Source organism: Coccinella septempunctata, chromosome 3, assembly GCF_907165205.1.
Source record: "Coccinella septempunctata chromosome 3, icCocSept1.1, whole genome shotgun sequence".
NCBI classification, from domain to species: Eukaryota; Metazoa; Arthropoda; class Insecta; order Coleoptera; family Coccinellidae; genus Coccinella; species Coccinella septempunctata.
The window spans coordinates 38,131,937-38,155,419 of NC_058191.1; the positions used below are offsets into that span (position 1 = coordinate 38,131,937).

At 36.0% G+C, this 23,483-nt stretch overlaps 1 protein-coding gene across 4 annotated transcripts; it reads right to left on the reverse strand.

Annotated features, from left to right (window-relative positions):
- Window positions 1–5,946: 5,946 nt before the first annotated feature.
- LOC123309916 lies at window positions 5,947–22,770 on the reverse strand. Of its 4 annotated transcripts, none has more exons than XM_044893224.1 (24): window positions 22,629–22,770; window positions 22,421–22,572; window positions 22,091–22,249; window positions 21,634–21,872; window positions 19,657–19,852; window positions 19,423–19,589; window positions 18,881–19,019; window positions 18,114–18,544; window positions 17,962–18,025; window positions 17,611–17,819; window positions 16,838–17,463; window positions 16,627–16,718; window positions 16,493–16,572; window positions 10,075–10,221; window positions 9,911–9,998; window positions 9,781–9,857; window positions 9,284–9,559; window positions 9,082–9,206; window positions 8,639–9,018; window positions 7,643–7,857; window positions 7,407–7,544; window positions 7,038–7,183; window positions 6,624–6,759; window positions 5,947–6,118 (listed from the first exon to the last, which is right to left on the reverse strand). In XM_044893224.1, coding segments are annotated over exons 1-24 (4,434 nt in total). In that variant the 5' UTR covers window positions 22,631–22,770; the 3' UTR covers window positions 5,947–5,968. The 4 variants fall into 4 exon arrangements, with proteins under 4 accessions (XP_044749159.1, XP_044749161.1, XP_044749158.1 ...); XM_044893226.1 differs by having other exon boundaries at window positions 10,075–10,191; window positions 17,962–18,037; XM_044893223.1 differs by having other exon boundaries at window positions 17,962–18,037.
- Window positions 22,771–23,483: the final 713 nt, after the last annotated feature.

The following is a 23,483-nucleotide window of genomic DNA, read 5'->3' on the forward strand; positions in this document are numbered from 1 at the left end:
ATTCGGAATATCATTCTCGCAGGACCAGATCTTGGTATACAGAAGCGATGACGTCTCCAAAGGACATAGTAATACTGCTGGATGATTCAGGTTCCGCTTGGGAAGGTTTGAAAATGAAAGTTGGGGCACTTTTGATCAACAACATCCTGGACACCCTGAACGACAACGATTTCGTTAATATTTTCTTATTTAACAATACAACCCAACCGTTGGTGCCTTGCTTTGAAGATACTCTAGTTCAGGTAATGGTTGATTAGTGTAAGGAGTGAAAGGACACAAGGAATTCGATTCAGGGATATTGAAACAATACAGGGTGAGTATTGACTCGTACAAATATTTTAACAGTAGATTATTGAGGTTAAAAGAAACACTTTTTTCCTTTACCATATCATATGTTTGGTCATACGGTTCGCTGGACCACCTCACAGCTGGAAAATTTTACATTTATGCCTCCTCATATGGTTCTCTATTATACCCTATCTGATGGGTTATCTAGATTTCCTCAAATTCTGAGTATTTTTTGTTGGGTGTTACTCTGTCTCGAACAATTGACGTTCCTTTCATTTCATTACCTGTTCTATCCCTCAAAAAATCATAAAGTTTTACATTACCTGGATAATGCCTCATGTAGCCAAAGGGACTAGTGAAATATTGCCATGTTAACGTAGGATCTAGTTCGAAATTCTCTTTGAAAATCATACCTAGCGGTTCTGTCCATCTTGCACACTCTAAAATATCTTGTTCTGGAAAAATGAAAGAAATATAGACTTAGATTCTAATCTTGGAAAGAGTTAGGATGTGTATGTGTAAAGGAAAACGGTGTTTCCTTCGACCTCAAGAATCTACAGTTGAAATATTCGAACGAGTCAAAGACTCACCCTGTATTGCTGCCAAATGGCATAGGTTTGGTTGAGCTCTGAATTAGGAGGAAAACGGCTTGACTACGAGCAAAGACGCGACAAGGTGACAACTTTCAGCCCCATGTCAAGAAAATCGTAAAATTCCATATTTTCTATACTCCATTCCCTTTTATTTTAGCACTCGGTTGGCCATGGAAATTTGACACATTTCACTCTGTATAGTCCGATAATGTGGGGTTATGAAGCTTGTCAAAACTTTTTTGGGTTTTAAATCAACGCTATGTTGCCCATTCTACGAAAAAGCTTCTGTTATTACGTATTTTATCACAATGTCGATTCTCTTCGGAAAATATGTGACGAACATAATTGAAGTTTATACAAACTGATTAAAGGCATACCAAATCCAGTTATTTGCATGGAAATACAAGAGATCATAATATGCACTTGCTTGAAGAGCGTTAATGTTCGTTATCTTCCTTGACTAAAGTTTGAATACGTTACATCAGTTGTAGATTTCAAAAATATTAACCCCAAGATGAAATGCATATGATGCAGTGGTTGGGAATGGGTATCTCCCGAAGGAATTAACAGATAATTAGAAGAATGTTAAATTCTTCAACAGAAATCATCTTTCATCAATATAAGTAAAAGGAATTAAAGGAAGTTTCAAGTCAAGATGAACTTCACCTTTGAACAAAAAGTTACCATGAAAAACAATTAGCAGGACAACTGGCGCGTATTTGTGGATGTTCATCTTAATAGATTGATATAATAATAATAATTAGGTATTTATTGGTACCTTGAGCAATTAACAAGTCAAATGAAAAATAGAAAAAACTTATTCTACGGTGACATTCATCGAAAATCCTGTAGTTTACTTTTCACATTAATTCACTCAAACATAAAATTCTCAAATAGTCAAATGCCACCACTTTTTTGGGTCTCCCAATAGAAGGACATTCTCTGCCATCCTCTTCATTCACAATCTTTCTGATTGTGGAAATATTCAGCTGAAATATAAGTCGTTTAGATTCAGCTGAAACATAATATAAATTCTCTTACATTGAATATGTTCTCTACCGTCTGACGTATTGTGGATTTTAGAATATCAGGGTATTACTATTTGAATGAGCGGACCTGAATTCTAAGTAGCCCTTCCTGAAACCCTGTCTCTTTTTTCAATCACTTTCGGCATTTTCGTAATAAAAATTGATATTTCTTGTGGCAACGGCGTTATGACATTAACTACATTTCATAAGTGCCAACCTTACTCCGTTCTAGTTACAAAAACTTGAGAAAATTATTTTATGGCCAACCGACTGCTAAAATAAATGTGAATGGAGTATAGACATTCCTCCTTCTGTTCACTTGTTGATTTGATCGGAGCAGGATGATTTGATACTGGCTGGTGTACCATTTCTTTGGCTAAAATCTAAAAAGGCCTCCTTACTCGTACCGCCTTAAAAGTCAAAACTTTTGCTTTGTAATTCAAAAATTCTCTGGGAAGTGGGGGGTCAGAGACCTCGATCAATTGGTCCATTCATTTCATTCCGTTATTGCTCGCAAACTGAGTTTGAAGGATGGATCATCGAACGATTGTTGTTATCAAAGACCAGAAAAGCTCAATCGAACAGCTCCCTACTTACTCGAATGACCTCATTCTTCAACCGAAAAATAATCAGACCCAGAAAAATATGAACAGAGGGCAATATGGGCCCTCCACCCCTTTCCTTTCAGAATAACAAAGGGATATTCTACTTTTCGGAAGCGGACTCAACCCCTTGATTGGATAGAGAAACACAAAACTTTTCCTATCTACGTTTATTAAAACATTCATTCTAGCGTGATAAATATCTTATGCAATACCTTCCCGCTGAGGGGGCCGAAGATACGGATAGAAAGAGAGGACGAAAACTTCTCAAGAAACAACCCCCCCCCTCTTACAAGACCATTTTAATTGAGTGTATAAGGGTTCCAACGAAAGACGCACGAAGTCAAGTCAACACAACACACCTATTTACGAAGTTATCACAGTCCGTTTGTTCTTCCGCTCTCTGATTATTTAATTCGAACTGTGATAATGAGAGAAACGAACTGAGAAAGATAATTACGAATACGACAGCGTGTACCGAGGTACGCGAAATGCACGTTTCCCTTTTGAGTTAGCATTGTTTATAGATGTAGCTCTGGTTGTACTAAAGACAACAGCGAACGGTATAAATTGTTGATTCATTCCGATGGAAGGCTTCTCTGAAAATACCGGGAAAATTCAAATCCGTCTGGCAAAAAATGCGAAAGGAATATTTTAATGTTATTTCCATTCTACACTGCTCAACATCTGTTATACAGGGTGAGTCTTTGACTCGTACGGATATTTTAGTAGTATAGATTCTTGAGGTCGAAAGAAACTCTTTTTTCCTTTACCATTTTTTCCGAATCGGCTTGGTTCAAAAGATACAGGCTGTTGAAAAACCATACAAAAATGTTATTTATAGTCCTATCTCACAAACGGTTTTATTGAATGAAATGAATTTCGGAATATAGTTTTTCATCTACACTGCGCAAAAAAATTTACGCACATTATGGAAATCTCAAATTTATTCTTCAACTGAAGGTGTTCTCAATGATAATTATTTTTATCAGAATTATGCATGCATTTGTTATCCACTTTCAACGGTTTTCTTCAATACAGATGTTTTTTTCCCAGCAGGAATAAAAAAAGATTATATTATCAGATTTTGAATGTATTGGCTCCATTCTAAAATCAGTTGTTCTCGATCAATTCTAGTGATCAATAGTTTTTCTTTCGTTTGATTTTCTACACTCGATCGCTATGCAACGCGAAACACGCAATTTGACCCAAGAGGAATGTGCCCAAGCGGTAGTTTTGCGAGAAGAAGGGTGGACATACACAAAAATTGCAGAAAGGTTTGGAGTTTCCCATACAAGTGTGTCCAGAATGTTGCAGCGATTCAGGGAGACAGGTATGAATGTCCGAAGACCAGGACAGGGTAGACCACGGGTAACAACTGCCATTCAAGAACGTTACTTGAGAGTTTCTTCGTTGAGACAACGGTTTGCAACCGCTCGACTCCTTCAAATTCAGCTTGAGCAAACTCATGAGGTGCAAATTAGCACTCAGACAATAAGAAATCGCCTCAGAGAATATGATTTAAGGCCTCGTGTCGCGGCAAGAGGCCCAGCTCTTACCCCAGCCCATCGAAGGGCGCGTTTGGATTTTGCGAGAGAGCATATCCATTGGGAAGAGGCCGATTGGGAAAGAGTTCTCTTCACAGATGAGTCTAGATTCTGTCTCTACCATTGTGATCGACGTTCTCTTGTATACAGACGTCCACATGAAAGATATTGCTCAGTGCAATTTCCTGAATACTACTGGTTTCGGGGGAGGATCGATTATGGTATGGGGTGGACTATCTTTGACTGCTCGCACAGACCTAGTGGTCGTTGATAATGGAGCTATGAATGCTGATAAGTATATAAGGAACATTCTTGAAGAGCATGTAGTACCATTTGCCCCATACATTGGTGAAAATTTCATTTTTATGGACGATAATGCCAGACCCCATGGTGCGCGCATCGTTCAGGAGTACCTTGAAAAGGTTGAAGTCTCTCGAATGGAATGGCCAGCAAGAATTCCAGATATCAATCCGATTGAGCAGGTTTGGGACAACCTCAATAGAAGGCTGAGAAGTTCAGAAAATCGTCCAACTACTCTTAATAACTTAGGAATCTAACTCGGAGAAATCACTTATCAGCATTTCAGTATTTTGAAAATTGTTCATTTCTCTTCTTTCACGTAAGATTCGGTGAAATCCTGAATTTTCTTCCATTTAATGTGTCTTGTTTCGTTCAAAACCTTCCCGAGAGAACATAAAAAATAAGTTATAAAGTCAATGTGGAGTTAACTTTCATTAAAATTGAGATTTTCAGAATGTGCTTTAATTTTTTTGCGCAGTGTAGTTGATGAATCTTTCTCTAACACAAGATATCACCCACGTCTTCCAATTTTCTCATTATGACCATTACGTACCATAAAAATACCAAAAAAAAACTCAAAGAACCCAACTCTTAGAACTGAGTTGGACACTTTTCAATGAATATTTGAACGTTTTGTAAAATAAAAGTATTCTTTATATTTTCTCGTATAATACGCCGTTTTCGAGTAATTTGTTGTTCAAAAATAAAGTTGTATCTTTGAAATTTGAAAAATTGGGTACAACTCAACTTCAAAAGATTCATAGATGTGTACTGTCACAGATTCATCTAGTTATTGTGATGGTAATTTTGTTTTTACAGGGGTGGTACAGCTCATTATGGAATTGAAATGGATATATCTTTTTATCAGGCCGAATCGAAAAAATGGTATAGGAAAAAAAGAGTTTCTTTTGACCTCAAGAATCTACTGTCTACTGAACGAGTCAAAAATCAGATAGTGTAGGGTGGGCAAAATTCGATGGGATGGAATGGCAGCTCTGTATCCGTAACAGCTAGAACAAATGGATGGCACGTTTTCGATCTCAATTTTCCAAAAATGAGTAATGACCAAAACCGCATTTCTCTATCTTTTTTTGTTTTCAAGTTATCATTTTTCGACTCTTTGAATTGGAACCTATATTTCGCAAAGTTTCAGTGATATCGAAAACTAAATGTAACATTCTACACACATTTATTTATGTAGAATGCATTAGCGTAGTCAAAGATTTTTTCAGTCCGCTACTTCAGTGATATAAATAAAAAAAATTCATATAAACAGTATTATTTTTTTTTACATATTCCTGTCCCATATTTTTTCTGATTTATAGTTTATAATATACGTCGCGTCTGTTATTGTTTTTTCAATAGAAAAAACTCGAAAACTAGTTCTGTCAAGTTGACAGGTCATTTTCATTGATCCTCCTTAAACCAATCGATTGTCAGTCTGGATATTTGGGCCCAATTGATCCCTATCAACGATTGAACAATTTATACAGTTTCTTGAAAGATACCGATTCACAGAGGAAATGAAACTTTATAGATCTGTTCAAAATTTCCTATTTTTACATAAAGGCAGAAAATAAGATACATCTTTCGATAATATTTTTTATTTTTCAAGAATTTTCCACAATATCATCGGAATCATTCCAAACTATGTAATCATAAATGTTGTAACAGACTTGACTGCAAGCTCCAAAATTCGCATAATCCTGATATCCTTTTATATATGTGGCTGCGATTTCATAAAGAAAAGCCAGTTGCTTCTGAAAAAAAAAACGTTAAAATTACAATCTTACAAGGACTGATACTTTGGACTTCGAAACATGAATACATGGAAAGGAAAATAAACATTTGTTGTTATCCAAAGACTAACGGATATCTAACTATTGACGGAGATGGCACACTAAGAAGAAGAAAAAAGACTGGGGAAAGTGAGTTGCTTAGTGTCACCAGTCTCAGTTGAGAAGGTAGGCTCAGACATTGTGGTGACATCAATTTTTAATGCGAATACAGATGGGAAATATGTACATTTTTCCATGTAACGCCACTGCCTTAGTGTCGCACTGGACAGTATCGTATGTGTGGAAACAAAAAATGCGTTCGTATCACTGCAATGACCATTCCCTCCATGCATCCATGTTCCAAGCTTTGGACACAGTTTTGATGAAGAAGCAACTGTTGGAAAGTATAAACCAAATCAGAATTCGCCAAATTTTCGGTTTCTCTCTGAACAAAACTAGGTTATGAAGAAATTGGGGCACAACTTACTTCTCCAGTTATAAACTGTTTTCTATCTCTTCTTATCGACCTGATGATGTTACAAATATCGAAGCTCTTTTGCACTTTTATCATATCAATCAAGTATGAGGTTGCTACATATACTCCTGATGCAAGGCAACCATCGCTGCAATTATTAACGAATTTAAAAAATATCAATCAAAAATATTCGCCGATATTATGCTAGGGCTTATAAATTTTTATTTCCATTAAGCTGTAACATGGTTCAGTTCTTAAAGAATAAAGCCATCAGTCTTGAGGAATTGTCAATAAACCAGTTCATTAAGACTTATAACTTTATTCTCTAATTTTTGGAACGATACATTGTACATAGGATGTATATTTCTTCAGCCTGCACATCCTCATCGATTTGTGCTAAGTTTTTCAATTAGTATTTTCACTTACTAGCATGTCACAACAGTGTTCTTCAGTTGTCTGGTGATTGAATCCACAAATCCACAGAATTTCAAGAAATGCTGTGGACTCTCTGGTAGCAAAGCTTTCGATTTCCATCCTTTGAGTGATGCTATCGTTACTTTCATCGATTTTTTCTGCGAGAAAACTTCATGAGCAGTGTTTCAGAGGTATATGATGTGATTGAATCGTATTCTTTACAGTCAGAATTAAGTATTGATAAATGATAAAAAAATAAGCAACAATTGGTGAACAAGTGGACAGCTCTTCCATTTTCTGCGTCTAAATAGCAAGGTATATATATAGAAATGAATTTCTATACGAAATGCAAATCACAATCAAATATTCTTGTTGACCCACCTTTTTCCCCTGCACCATCACAAGCATTTCAATCACTTCATAGTTTTCGTTCTTAACAGTAGAATGATGTTTCAATATGATGAAATCCACTGGTGAAATGACTGGATTATCTTCACATGGCCATATGGTACACGATTTCTGAGAAGAAAACATAACCATTATAGCAATGAGCCCTTTGTATACGTTGATTTCGATTAAATTAAATTCACGATACTATGAGGAAAAATTCATCTCACCTTATCTTTTAAATTGATATCATTCAAGGAGATAATCACATTGACTTCATGCTGAACTACCATTCTCCAGAAGTCGTTTAAAGTATTTGGCATAGGTTGTTGTGTGACAATGTATCTCTGGCTAAACTGGTATCCATCCACCTTGACCGCGTTGATGTAGCCAGAACTCTCATCCTTCTCTGGATATTTATCCAATTCTACAGCTCCTATAGCATCTACCAAAATGAAACTTCCTCATTTTTCTCGTAAAAGCTGAGTATCATTTGGAAAAGCAAGATACAGGGTGGGACAACGAAATTTGACGAAGGAAATGAGAAGAGCTTGCAGTGTCTATTTAAAGTTATGTAATGAACCCAACTTTTTGGGTATTTTTCGAAGGTTATCTTTCGAGTAGTTTTTCCTCCAAGATAATTATCGTTGATCTAAATGTGATACATATTCTGAAAGAGCAGTTCTTCAAGTATTAAATCTGAGAACTTAATCCATTTCGGCAAAACCGTTCGGCCTTGAGGAAGTCTTAGCTGAGCCCAACTTTTTGGGAATTCATCAAAGGTAAACTTTGGAGTAATTTATCTTCCAGAAAATTCGTCGTAGATTTAAACGTGATACATATTCTGAAATAGCAACTCTTCTAGTAATAAATCTCAGAATTCGATCAAGCTCGGTGTAACCGTTCGGTCCTCACGATTCTTTAACTCTTCCATCTTTTTGGGGATTCTTCCAAGGTAAAGTTCAGAAACGCGTATCTCTAAGAATAATGATGGTAGATCTAAATGTGATACAGATTCTAAAAGTGCAACCTCTTCTAGAAGTGAATATTCTAAAAAATATTTCTCCCAAGTTCTTGAAGAGGGAGCATAGCCCCCAGGGCCCAGGAGGTCACACCAGGAACAGGAAGGCACAGATTGCGATTATATTATCTTATTGGCATTTGAATTAAGACATCCTGGGCATGGTTAGAAGAAAATCCGAAAGTATACCCTGTGAATACTTTACCTGGAAAAATGTCTGCTACTTTATTCTTCTCCATATAGACCTTATACGATCCAGCATAATGCGAATCTTCGAAGAGTGACCTGTATTGCCAGGAGAGATCCTCCAAATATACCATCTGGAGTTTCAATTCCTCAGGACCGGTCAATTTTGCAACAAGTTTATCGATGTCATCGTTACATGAAATGACGGCTTGCAATCCTGCCAAACCTTCGAGAATCAATAAATGGGCCAGTTTATACTGCGTTAAATTGTGAATCATGTTGACCCGTTGCTCCCTGAGCTGTTTAGCAACTTTGAAAACGTCTATTATTCCATCCTCATGTGCCATTCCCAAACATATGTGACATAAGATGAATACACCAGTTGCCGATATTCCAGAACTGAAAACAGAGAAAATAAAATAATCATTCTCAAACATTTTAAGTCAATAGATCTCTACTCACCAACAGTGAACCAGTGTGGGTGATTTTGTGTGAATTTCCAGAGTTTTCCTAATGAAAGTTACTAAAGATTGAAAAGGAATTGGAACACCATCATCTGGCCAATTTTTAAAGTGATATTGGTAGACCTATTCGAAAATATTTTCAATAAAAAATAAAACATTTTGATTTTTTTTCATTTTTTCATTGAGTGAAATGAACAGACCTTTCTTTCGCTTCCACCACACACTAGCCTGAAACCTCGTATTTCGTAGTCTGCTAATATTTCAGAATAATCGTGGAAGATATGTACTTCTCCGAACTGAAAATCTTCATTTGGATTCGGCCAGTACTTCTCAACTTTTTTCACGCCCTCTTCTGTCAAATTGACTAGCATTATTATATTCCTCACGTTTTCTTGCCAAATCATACGCCAGAAATCGTTGATAGTAAGAGATTTTGGACCTTGCGCAGCGATGTAAGATTTTTTGTTCTTGTGTCCCTAAAAAAAAACCTGAATTTATGATATCGATTGAAATTTATTTTGGGAGGATTTTGCATCTCTTCATAAACTTTTTAGGGTTTTCACTCCCAATCTCTGAAACAAAATCAATTAAAATCGTTGATTTCATTTTTAATTGATTTTGTTTCAGAGATTGGGAGTGAAAACCCTAAAAAGTTTATGACTGAATTTATGACTTATGGAAAAGTTCCTGAACTCACCATGATGAAGCTGGCATTGATATAATCACTTCCTTCTCTGTTTTTTGTCATTTGGAGTTTTACTCTTGTGTGATCATCTGCAAATTCGAATCAGGACAAAATTCGATATCTTCGAAATTGAATAACTTACATGGTATGATATCTTTGAAACGATTTTTCGGTCTGTTGCATTCCAGTTGCCCTATTTCACAAGGTTTAGTAAGGTTCTTTGGAAGAGACTAAAATATCAATATTTTTGGATTTCTAGATTTTATATGGATAAATATTGAAATTTTTCTCATTTATATCACTCACCTCGAATTGCGTAGTCAGTTCTTTGTTTGATATCGCCATTTTCAAGTATTTTTCGAAGTCGGCAATTCTGACAGGTTTGGAATCGGAATTTGCACTTTTTTTCCCTTCTAGTTCCTTCTGGAAATGTGTAAAATGGGGATGATGAACCTAGAGAGTGAGCGTGACAATTAAAAAATACTGTCTGTAGAAATGAGTCATAAGTACGAAGCGAGGGAAAACCAAACAGTTCATGATTCAATGGAGAATTGCACTCCAGAGAGCTCTTCGAAGTTAATTCGAAAATGAAAAGTGCAAAAAAAATTATTTTCCAATGAATTGGGTCAGATATTTGAAATTTTGGTATAAAAATATGGGTTTTCGAACATGCTGAATTTATTGTGAGTTTCGAAAGCCTATCTCCGTTCGTTGAGATTTTCATCTAGGAAATGGCATTTTTTCAAAAATTGCAATTTTGAATCTGCTATATCTCCTGTTATATTCGTCTGATCCAATTGGGATTTACGGTTACATAATCAACGTTGCCTAAGCTTCCACCCTAGCACAAAAACTCGATTTCGAAAATCTCGAATTTTTGGGTCAAAAATGAGCAAGGGGTTAGACCCCCCTAAAATGACCTATTTTCTACTCTGACTGAAAATCCGGATGTTCTACAACTGTCCTCGGATATGGAGTGCATGGAATTTGTTTCGAAGATTCTAGAAAACCAAACAGTTGATGATTCAATAGAGAATTTCACTCCAGAGAGCTCTTCGAAGTCAACTCGAAAATGAAAAATGGAAAAACAAAAAAAATTATTTTCTCTTAAACAGTGTCAGATATTGGAAAGTTTGGTATGAAAATATAGGTTTTGGAATACGCTGAATCTATTGCAGCCATTTGCGGAAGCCTATCTCTCTTCGTTCAGATTTTCATCTTCAAAATGGCATTTTTTCAAAAATTGCAAATTTCAATCTGCGATATCTCCTGTTATATTCGTCTGATCCAATTGGGATTTCCGGTTTTATAATCAGCATTGCCAAGGCTTTCACTCTTGCACACAAACACGATTTCGAAAATCTCGATTTTTTGGGTCAAAAATGAGCAAGGGGTTAGACCCCCCTAAAATGACCTATTTGCTACTCTGTCTGAAAATCAGGGTGTTCTATTACTGGCTTAGGATATGGAGTACATAGAATTTGTTTTGAAGATTCTAGAAAACCAAACAGTTGATGATTCAATAGAGAATTGCACTCCAGAGAGCTCTTCGAAGTCAACTCGAAAATGAAAAGTGGAAAAACAAAAAAAATTATTTTCTCTTAAACAGTGTCAGATATTGGGGAGTTTGGTATGAAAATATAGGTTTTCGAATACGCTGAATCTATTGCAACTATTTGCAGAAGCCTATCTCTCTTCGTTTAGATTTTCATTTTCAAAATGGCATTTTTTCAAAAATTGCAAATTTCAATCTCCGATACCTCCTGTTATATACGTCTGATCCTATTGGGATTTCCGGTTATATAATCAGCGTTGCCTAGGCTTCCACCCGAGCACAAAAACTCGATTTCGAAAATCTCGATTTTTTGGGTCAAAAATGAGCAAGGGGTTAGACCCCCCTAAAATGACCTATTTGCTACTCTGTCTGAAAATCAGGGTGTTCTATTACTGGCTTAGGATATGGAGTACATAGAATTTGTTTTGAAGATTCTAGAAAACCAAACAGTTGATGATTCAATAGAGAATTGCACTCCAGAGAGCTCTTCGAAGTCAACTCGAAAATGAAAAGTGGAAAAACAAAAAAAATTATTTTCTCTTAAACAGTGTCAGATATTGAGGAGTTTGGTATGAAAATATAGGTTTTCGAATACGCTGAATCTGTTGCAACTATTGGCAGAAGCCTATCTCTCTTCGTTTAGATTTTCATCTTCAAAATGGCATTTTTTCAAAAATTGCAAATTTCAATCTGCGATATCTCCTGTTATATTCGTCTGATCCAATTGGGATTTCCGGTTTTATAATCAGCATTGCCAAGGCTTTCACTCTAGCACAAAAACTCGATTTCGAAAATCTCGATTTTTTGGGTCAAAAATGTGCAAGGGGTTAGACCCCCCTAAAATGACCTATTTGCTACTCTGTCTGAAAATCAGGGTGTTCTATTACTGGCTTAGGATATGGAGTGCATAGAATTTGTTTCGAAGATTCTAGAAAACCAAACAGTTGATGATTCAATAGAGAATTGCACTCCAGAGAGCTCTTCGAAGTCAACTCGAAAATGAAAAGTGGAAAAACAAAAAAAATTATTTTCTCTCAAACAGTGTCAGATATTGGAGAGTTTGGTATGAAAATATAGGTTTTCGAATACGCTGAATCTATTGCAGCCATTTGCGGAAGCCTATCTCCCTTCGTTTAGATTTTCATCTTCAAAATGGCATTTTTTCAAAAATTGCAAATTTCAATCTCCGATATCTCCTGTTATATACGTCTGATCCTATTGGGATTTCCGGTTATATAATCAGCGTTGCCTAGGCTTCCACCCGAGCACAAAAACTCGATTTCGAAAATCTCGATTTTTTGGGTCAAAAATGAGCAAGGGGTTAGACCCCCCTAAAATGACCTATTTGCTACTCTGTCTGAAAATCAGGGTGTTCTATTACTGGCTTAGGATATGGAGTGCATAGAATTTGTTTTGAAGATTCTAGAAAACCAAACAGTTGATGATTCAATAGAGAATTGCACACCAGAGAGCTCTTCGAAGTCAACTCGAAAATGAAAAGTGGAAAAACAAAAAAAATTATTTTCTCTTAAACAGTGTCAGATATTGGGGAGTTTGGTATGAAAATATAGGTCTTCGAATACGCTGAATCTATTGCAACCATTTGCAGAAGTCTATCTAACTTCGTTTAGATTTTCATCTTCAAAATGGCATTTTTTCAAAAATTGCAAATTTCAATCTCCGATATCTCCTGTTATATACGTCTGATCCTATTGGGATTTCCGGTTATATAATCAGCGTTGCCTAGGCTTCCACCCGAGCACAAAAACTCGATTTCGAAAATCTCGATTTTTTGGGTCAAAAATGAGCAAGGGGTTAGACCCCCCTAAAATGACCTATTTGCTACTCTGTCTGATAATCAGGATGTTCTATGACTGTCCTCGGATATGGAGTGCATAGAATTTGTTTTGAAGATTTTAGAAAACCAAACAGTTAATCATTCAATAGAGAATTGCACTCCAGAGAGCTCTTCGAAGTCAACTCGAAAATGAAAAGTGGAAAAACAAAAAAAATTATTTTCTCTCAAACAGTGTCAGATATTGGGGAGTTTGGTATGAAAATATAGGTTTTCGAATACGCTGAATCTATTGCAACCATTTGCAGAAGCCTATCTCTCTTCGTTTAGATTTTCATCCTCAAAATGGCATTTTTTCAAAAATTGCAAATTTCAATCTCCGATATCTCCTGTTATATACGTCTGATCCTATTGGGATTTCCGGTTATATAATCAGCGTTGCCTAGGCTTCCACCCGAGCACAAAAACTCGATTTCGAAAATCTCGATTTTTTGGGTCAAAAATGAGCAAGGGGTTAGACCCCCCTAAAATGACCTATTTGCTACTCTGTCTGAAAATCAGGGTGTTCTATTACTGGCTTAGGATATGGAGTACATAGAATTTGTTTTGAAGATTCTAGAAAACCAAACAGTTGATGATTCAATAGAGAATTGCACTCCAGAGAGCTCTTCGAAGTCAACTCGAAAATGAAAAGTGGAAAAACAAAAAAAATTATTTTCTCTTAAACAGTGTCAGATATTGAGGAGTTTGGTATGAAAATATAGGTTTTCGAATACGCTGAATCTGTTGCAACTATTGGCAGAAGCCTATCTCTCTTCGTTTAGATTTTCATCTTCAAAATGGCATTTTTTCAAAAATTGCAAATTTCAATCTGCGATATCTCCTGTTATATTCGTCTGATCCAATTGGGATTTCCGGTTTTATAATCAGCATTGCCAAGGCTTTCACTCTAGCACAAAAACTCGATTTCGAAAATCTCGATTTTTTGGGTCAAAAATGTGCAAGGGGTTAGACCCCCCTAAAATGACCTATTTGCTACTCTGTCTGAAAATCAGGGTGTTCTATTACTGGCTTAGGATATGGAGTGCATAGAATTTGTTTCGAAGATTCTAGAAAACCAAACAGTTGATGATTCAATAGAGAATTGCACTCCAGAGAGCTCTTCGAAGTCAACTCGAAAATGAAAAGTGGAAAAACAAAAAAAATTATTTTCTCTCAAACAGTGTCAGATATTGGAGAGTTTGGTATGAAAATATAGGTTTTCGAATACGCTGAATCTATTGCAGCCATTTGCGGAAGCCTATCTCCCTTCGTTTAGATTTTCATCTTCAAAATGGCATTTTTTCAAAAATTGCAAATTTCAATCTCCGATATCTCCTGTTATATACGTCTGATCCTATTGGGATTTCCGGTTATATAATCAGCGTTGCCTAGGCTTCCACCCGAGCACAAAAACTCGATTTCGAAAATCTCGATTTTTTGGGTCAAAAATGAGCAAGGGGTTAGACCCCCCTAAAATGACCTATTTGCTACTCTGTCTGAAAATCAGGGTGTTCTATTACTGGCTTAGGATATGGAGTGCATAGAATTTGTTTTGAAGATTCTAGAAAACCAAACAGTTGATGATTCAATAGAGAATTGCACACCAGAGAGCTCTTCGAAGTCAACTCGAAAATGAAAAGTGGAAAAACAAAAAAAATTATTTTCTCTTAAACAGTGTCAGATATTGGGGAGTTTGGTATGAAAATATAGGTCTTCGAATACGCTGAATCTATTGCAACCATTTGCAGAAGTCTATCTAACTTCGTTTAGATTTTCATCTTCAAAATGGCATTTTTTCAAAAATTGCAAATTTCAATCTCCGATATCTCCTGTTATATACGTCTGATCCTATTGGGATTTCCGGTTATATAATCAGCGTTGCCTAGGCTTCCACCCGAGCACAAAAACTCGATTTCGAAAATCTCGATTTTTTGGGTCAAAAATGAGCAAGGGGTTAGACCCCCCTAAAATGACCTATTTGCTACTCTGTCTGATAATCAGGATGTTCTATGACTGTCCTCGGATATGGAGTGCATAGAATTTGTTTTGAAGATTTTAGAAAACCAAACAGTTAATCATTCAATAGAGAATTGCACTCCAGAGAGCTCTTCGAAGTCAACTCGAAAATGAAAAGTGGAAAAACAAAAAAAATTATTTTCTCTCAAACAGTGTCAGATATTGGGGAGTTTGGTATGAAAATATAGGTTTTCGAATACGCTGAATCTATTGCAACCATTTGCAGAAGCCTATCTCTCTTCGTTTAGATTTTCATCCTCAAAATGGCATTTTTTCAAAAATTGCAAATTTCAATCTCCGATATCTCCTGTTATATACGTCTGATCCTATTGGGATTTCCGGTTATATAATCAGCGTTGCCTAGGCTTCCACCCGAGCAGAAAAACTCGATTTCGAAAATCTCGATTTTTTGGGTCAAAAATGAGCAAGGGGTTAGACCCCCCTAAAATGACCCATTTGCTACTCTGTCTGATAATCAGGATGCTCTATGACTGTCCTCGGATATGGAGTGCATAGAATTTGTTTTGAAGATTCTAGAAAACCAAACAGTTGATGATTCAATAGAGAATTGCACTCCAGAGAGCTCTTCGAAGTCAACTCGAAAATGAAAAGTGGAAAAACAAAAAAAAATATTTTCTCTTAAACAGTGTCAGATATTGGGGAGTTTGGTATGAAAATATAGGTTTTCGTATACGCTGAATCTATTGCAACCATTTGCAGAAGCCTATCTCTCTTCGTTTAGATTTTCATCTTCAAAATGGCATTTTTTCAAAAATTGCAAATTTCAATCTCCGATATCTCCTGTTATATACGTCTGATCCTATTGGGATTTCCGGTTATATAATCAGCGTTGTCTAGGCTTCCACCCGAGCATAAAAACTCGATTTCGAAAATCTCGATTTTTTGAGTCAAAAATGAGCAAGGGGTTAGACCCCCCTAAAATGACCTATTTGCTACTCTGTCTGATAATCAGGATGTTCTATGACTGTCCTCGGATATGGAGTGCATAGAATTTGTTGGAAGATTCTAGAAAACCCTCGGTATGGACCAATTTTGATAAGAATTCAATGAAAATCATTACACAATGATTCTTCTTTTTATGAAACATTTTTTTTTATCCGCATATACTGTGTAAAAATTAATAATTTCAACTATTTGAAGAAAATTCTTCAATAATATCTTTTCATTATAAGTAATGCGAGGAGCAAAATTATATGATTTCGAATTTGGGGATTAGTGTATTTTCATGCAGGATTGCCACATCATGCACATCTTGAAAAAAGCATCGTTTTATTGATAATGGAATCTATACTAACAAGAGTTTCACAACCTGTGTCCAAACCTCCATCTTGTTTTGTGATAGACAGTTTTTTGTCCAGGAGTTGGACTCTATCACCTGAAGATGAGGAGAATTAAAAAAATATCCCCCCTTTACATTCCCAATACTCACCCAAAAAATAGATATTCTCGATAGTTCTCGGTCTTCTTGTGCTCTCGATAACTTTTCTCTTACGCTTTCTACAGATATAACACCAACAGTACCTGATGGATTTAATAATATTGATTAATACTTGTATCATTGATAGAAAAGAATAAAATATTGTAATTTGGAAAGATTCTACTATGCAAGATGAGAGATAAATAAAGAGAAACTAACTCACGTGAAAAATACCGCTAGTAATCCTATCAATATTGGGGGTATAGCGATGATCCAAATCATAATACTGTAGTCGGATGATCCATTTGATCCACCAAAATAGAATATGTGCTCATAATGTTTTACATTTCTTCTGTAAGTTACAACTTCCAGTATAATCAGATGATTTTCTTCCTCAAAATTCGCTGTATAATTCAAAAGTTCATATTTGGATCCAGAGTCTGTAATTTCCAGTACCTCCAGATCTCCTAGAAAAATTTCAAACTTCGATTTGGCCGTGGAATTCTCCATTTTGTATTTCTTTAATATACGATAAGTGCCATTGAATTTCTTGTTCAGTATTTCTTCCAATCCCCGCATTTCTTTGGATGCACTCTGGTTTCCCCCTATAGATTCCAAGATTATAATGAATTTTGCAAAGTCCACGTGACTTTTATGGCATTTTTTCGTACTGTGCAGAGATCTAATAGAAAAAGTGACGTTTTCTGAACGTTCCAGTTTCTCAATTTCAACACTCGGCAAAAATGGTCCTGTGGTAATTGTTTGTGTTGAAGCAAAACCAAGTCCTGTGTTTCTAACTGTTCTCACTTGAATGAAGTAGTTAGAACAGGACTCGTACGTGTATTTATCCTGGAAATTAAAGAAAGGAGTTAAAACGGAGACTGTGACTAGTAGGTATAGCATTTCTCGAATTTATATTGATTTAGATTTTGAGTTTATTTCAGTTTAAATATCCTATTTTTGAAATCTTAAGCTGGAGATTAACGAATAACTCACAATCGAGAACCAATACTCTTTTTTTGGTTTCTTGATGTAGTAATACGAAGAATACTGCTTCAGTTTTGTCTGGGTGTGATCTGATAGGATCATGTTTATTTTAAATCCTTTTACATATGTTTCGCCAACGAATGGATGTGACCATTTTATGGAAATATCATTTTTACCAACGATACACTTGACTGCCAAGTTACGAGGAGGATCTACAACTATAAAATAAATTGACTGCATTAAATTGTAGGTAATTTTTCTGATATACAATTGTCCAGAAAATGAAATACACGTCTTTATGCATAAATAGAGGAATGAATTGACTCAGAACCATCGAAAAATAAAAAAAAATGAACTCACCTTCATATTCCGCAAACGAGTCTCTAAGGTATAATTGCAAATGAGAATTTTTTTTTTCATCTACCTGCAACAATTTCTGCAGTTAGCGAAACCGACTGTTAGGAGCGATCATAAATCGCTATTGTTGACTGGTATTTTATTGAGCTACTCACATTGAAAAAAGTACATTTGCAGTCAATGAGAAAGGGTTGATGTGGTTCGTCCATCTCGTTCATAGATAAATTGATGGAGCCACAAAAATAGTCTGGCCACAATGTACATTTTTGTAAACTTCTTGCCTTCCCGATGAATGCTTTTCCTGTCCCAAATACATAATTCTTTGAACACGCGAATGATATAGACGGATTATCCTTCCTTACTTCCTTTGAGTCGTTATTGTTTTTATAAATGAACGATATAGTGTCATTGTTGAAGGAGATTATTCGAAAAAAATCCACACTTCGATCAATGAAAACGCAATGAGGACTAGATCCAGAACATAATTTTGAAAAACCACTCTCAAATGAATCGCAACATTTTTTCTGTGTAAACGGCTCAGGATGTTCGCATGCGTAAAACCCAGGTAATGCTATGAACCTCACAGCTGAAAAGAATTAAGAGGTTAATACATTAACATAATGTTCTTATTCGATAATCTGAAAAATTCAACAAAAACGTTCTTCAAAGGACAATCTAGTGCGTCACAAAAGAATTGTGTTCATGTCATGATTTTTTTCTTATATCTACATACATTCATCTCAATCATCACAATGTCAGAACAAAACAATAAAAAATAAATAAAAATAGAAGAAGATTCCTTACATACATTCTGGTAAGACTGGGATTCTATACCATGTCTGATGGTACACATACACCCTTTAAATTAATGTAAGCAGATAAAATAATCATCAAATTATTTCCCTAAGTATTTTCACCTTACCTGAACATAATTTCACGAAGTCCAAGGCCCAATAGTTCTTCTCCCTATTGGCATAGTTATTGCCAATGTTTAGAACGTAAAGTTGTTCATAGCGGTTTTTCGAACCGGTTACATTGATTCTAATATTCTTCCAAGTTCCCTGAAAATAATTATTTACCTTGAATAAGATGAATTCAACGAACTTAGAAATAAGAGTATGTATAAAAAGCAACTTTTTGAAGAATGACTGAGGATATCTGAGATACGGAAAGAGTTAGCCAAATTAGCACTTTTTTGAGGCTAAAAAAACAAGAAGAAGAAGTCCAAGACAACGCATCCTGAACTTCCAAAAATTATTTCTGCTAGTGAAGGGAATATTCGTATCAGCCAAAACTATTGTAAACGTTCCAGATAATTGGTAAGTAGATGACAGGAGATGCACAGCTATCCAGACACTGCAACATAGTGTGATTGTGGGATCACCAAAATTGGGTGTTAGAAGAATGAAAAAATGATCCACAGACTCTGTCCTAGTTTATTCACGATTGTTCAAGTCAACTCACCTCCTCTGCCATCTGCACATTGGCTACTTCCTTCTCAGACATCATAAAAATCATCTTACAGGTTTTACACATGGTGACGTACATCGTGATACAAACACTGCCTCGTTTCATGTGAAACGGTCTACCAATTTGGTGGAACCCGGCTTTTTGTGTCCGCAGGAAATTATCTTGAAAATTATAAAAAAAATTTTATACTCTTTTATATTCGAGTGGGATTGGGGATGATGTACTTACAGTTGTGAATTTTTACGAAATCTTTCGGACCTGTGGAATGACCAAATAGATGTTTCAAGGTTACATCGTAAGGTACTGGGTAGTTGATTTCGAATTTTGTGGCATTGTTGACGTACTGTTTGAATTTAAATCTTCCTTTTTCTATGGACCAGAGGAAACTTCGCCATTTTCCATCTACCCAGTTTGTTTCGTTCGCCTGAAAAACAAATTGAAGACTATTAGGAGAAGGTCTAATGATTTTCTTTTTGAACGGAAATTGGTGGCCTATTATGTTACTTTCATTGGGTCTTAGTTGAGAAAAAATATTGAAGATCATGGTACTCGAAACTTTGAATCATTCTCATCATCTAATTTATCGAAAATCGTTATAAATAAGCTGCTTACACACACACAGTCTTGTGAAGTCTTAACTCAACCCATAAACATAATGTCATCTTATGTATGAAAACACTCTAAAGAAGAAAGAACTGTGTAACTCATCAACATTCATATTCAGGTACCTATTAGCTATGCCCTATGAAGAAACAGACAATGTTTTGTTTCTATTTGATTATAGAGATCTTTAAATGGCATAGCTGTCTCGATAATTGCTGACATGAGTATGCCTGTAAGAGGTATTGGATTAAGATTCAGTTTTAATGGAGGCCTATTCAACCTGAAGCACCTCACAGCAAAAACGCGTAAAAAGTTCATCACGGAGCTTCAATATGCAGACGATAATACGCGCACTTATGGCTAGCAGCTCAGAAGATCTGCAGATAATGTTGGACACCTATTAACATATGTAGGAAGCTTTAGGCCTAAGACTCAATATTGACAATACCAAATCCTGTTAAGTCGCCAGAAAGCCTTCAAGCAGATATCAGCCTGGAGGATGAAACTCTAGAACAGGTCGAGCAGTTCAAATACTTGGGAAGCTTCATAAATACTAGGGCTAACCTGGGCACGGAAATACAAAACCGTATCGATTCGGCATTCTAGAAGCTGAAGGACAGAGTGTTTCAAAATCACGAGCTCAATCTGAAGACCAAGACAGCTGTTTACAAAGCAGTGGTCCTCCAAACGCTTCTTTACGGAAGCGAAAGCTGGACGCCCTACAGGCGTCATATTGAACAGCTTGAACAAACGCAACAACGTGATCTAAGACAAATAATGCACATCAGATGGTTCCACAAAGTTTCAAATGCAGAAGTCTTGCAGCGCGTGAGTTGTATAACAATTGAGACTCAGGTAACGAGGTCCCGACTCAGATGGAGCGGCCACATTCTGAGGATGCAAGACACAAGACTCCCCAAAATAGCTCTGTATGACGAATTCACAGAGGGAGCTCGGAAACCAGGAGGCCAGTACAAGCGGTTCAAGGTTACACTGCATCAATCCTTAAAATCAGTTAATGCCAATCATAACTGGTAACAACTAGTGTTAGACAGATCACAGTGGAGGCCTTTGGTCCACAGTTATAATGGAGACTCGAGGAGAATACAGCGGCGGCCAGATCTGGTTGGTGGCATCCATGCCCAGAGTGTGTGGAAGGATCTTTAGATCGTGGCTGGGTCTCTTCAGTAACAGGAGGGCACACAGTCGCAAGTAGCCCTAAGAAATTATAAGTGTGATCGCACCCTTTTTCAGTCTTTATGTAGATTTATTCTCGGTAACGGGATACTGCAATGATGATGATGATGTAAAAGAAGATTCTTGGTTTAAAATAACACTTGTAATAGGTCTCAACCTATCACATACTGAATGTTGAAGTCTGGATATTTATCACAGCTGTTACAGCGATGATCTATTATCTTTACCTGAAATGTTTTGCATTTTCTAAATATTCTGCACCCATTATTTCCATTTTGTAACATTTCAGATTCTAAACATTCTCTTCTCTTGAATTTCCAATTTAACTTCTAGTGAATGTATCATAACTAATGTTCTGATCAGTATAGCTACACACCATTTGAAAAAATAATTATTCATACTCACTAGGGTTTCAATTTTTCCATTAACAAATCCGGTCATCTGCAACTGAATTCCTCTTAAGAAGCTTATCTTCGCACAATGTGACACTTGAATTATCTCTTCCGAACAAAATAGAAATTCGGCATCCTTCGAGATACTCCAAGAAATCGGAACCACGATAGTTTTATCATCTGCGCTGAATAATTTGGTGTATTTTTCAGTACCGTTTTGGAATTTATCTTCAAGCTGTTGCACTTTCAATTCTGCAATATCATATAGAAGATTACCATGGATACAATTCGCAATATATGATTAGAGATTGATGAAAATTTTTAAAGCGATCTTCTTTGGTACCAATTAATTCAGTCTACGTTAACGCACTTGAAGATGTTACTTGATATCGAAACGCGTGTCCTGGTTAAATACTCATGTTGGCGAAAATCTTCCAATTCTCAGTTAAATTTCACATTCAGTTTATTACCTTGCCATCTTTCATCCATCAGAACTTCGGTCATTCCATTTCTGATGGAACTTACTCTCTTCCAGTCATCAAGTGTCCACCACGAATCGCAATTCCTATCATCTCCTAAATCACAAATATACTGGTCGTCTGTAATATCATAGAATCTCTTCTGGGATTCTACAAAAATGTATACACTTGTTAAAAGCAATGATAATAATACATCTCAATAATTAAAAGGTCTTAAAAACATGTTCATTGAAAAGGAGCAGCCTTTTTATGGCATGTACAACCTTAATTTTGTGTGCAATGTAATTTCTAATAATTTTTTTCATGATTATGGAAACTCACCCCTAAATTGTTTTAAGTCTATACCCTTGAAGACGATTGGTTCACTGTCGTTCGTCGAACAATTTGTATATCCATCCCTGTATTCCTGGTGAAGAAATGCTATTATTTCCCTGGTGAATAGTATTGAGAACAGTACGAATTTCACCCAGGTCCTACAAAGATGGAATATTTGACGAAAAATCATGGAAGAAATTGTTATTGAACTCACATGTTTCGAGAACACCTTTGAGTGGATTTAATTCAAGTCTTCAGGAACAGAAACATAGTTGCAATCTTTGTGGCCGATGATAAAGAGTGACCACTAGGCGATAAAAATGATATGGGAAGTGTTCATTGCTAACTGGGTATTTTCCTCCTTGAATAATCAACGGTTGAGAATCATTGGTAGGATTAGTAATCCGATAGCAATGCGTAGGATATTTCTCATTTGTTGTTCATTAAGAAAGCTTTCGCAAGATTGATCAAATGCATAAGCAGAGCGGTGACCCATTCAGATACTTGACTAACCATTCCTGCTCTGTTCCCAGAGGATTTAAATATATTCAAAAATAGGAATTTGAATGATTTGAAAACTTATACTTCGCTTTGAACAAACGTTTCCAAGGGTTTTGCAAAATTCGAGTGAAATCAGGAGGATAGATTCTGGGATATATATATTCTTTTGATATAGAGCATTACAATTTTTAACAGCAAACAATAATTATAGCATGTGTATGAGATACAGTTTTAGCAGAGGTTGGCGTAACGGGGTACCATACAAATAGGTGAAACAAGAGCTTAGGGAAAAACCTCAGTAAAAAAACCCTTTCTCCCCGTGAGTGTACTGGATTGACGGATTGTAATTGTTCACGAAATAATAAGCTGAAATATTCCATATTAAAGGGCATCTTGCACTGCAAAAATTGATTCTTTTTCCAATAAAAAGGAAATACAGCAAGTTTTCTCCCAAATACCAGAAACTTTTATCTGAAAAAGAGAAAAAACGAAAGCAGTAAAAGGTAAAATAATAAAATTAGATTCAATATGTCAGATTGACCTAAAATTGACAACCCAATTCAAAAAA

Excerpts from the sequence above, each read along its gene's own strand:
- LOC123309916 (XM_044893223.1), bottom strand. Across the intron at positions 17,820-17,961 it reads CTCGTTTGCGGAATATGAAG|TTGTAGATCCTCCTCGTAAC; the intron begins GTGAGTTCATTT and ends TTTATTTTATAG. Across the intron at positions 16,719-16,837 it reads TTACTAGCGGTATTTTTCAC|GTACTGTTGGTGTTATATCT; the intron begins GTGAGTTAGTTT and ends TAAATCCATCAG.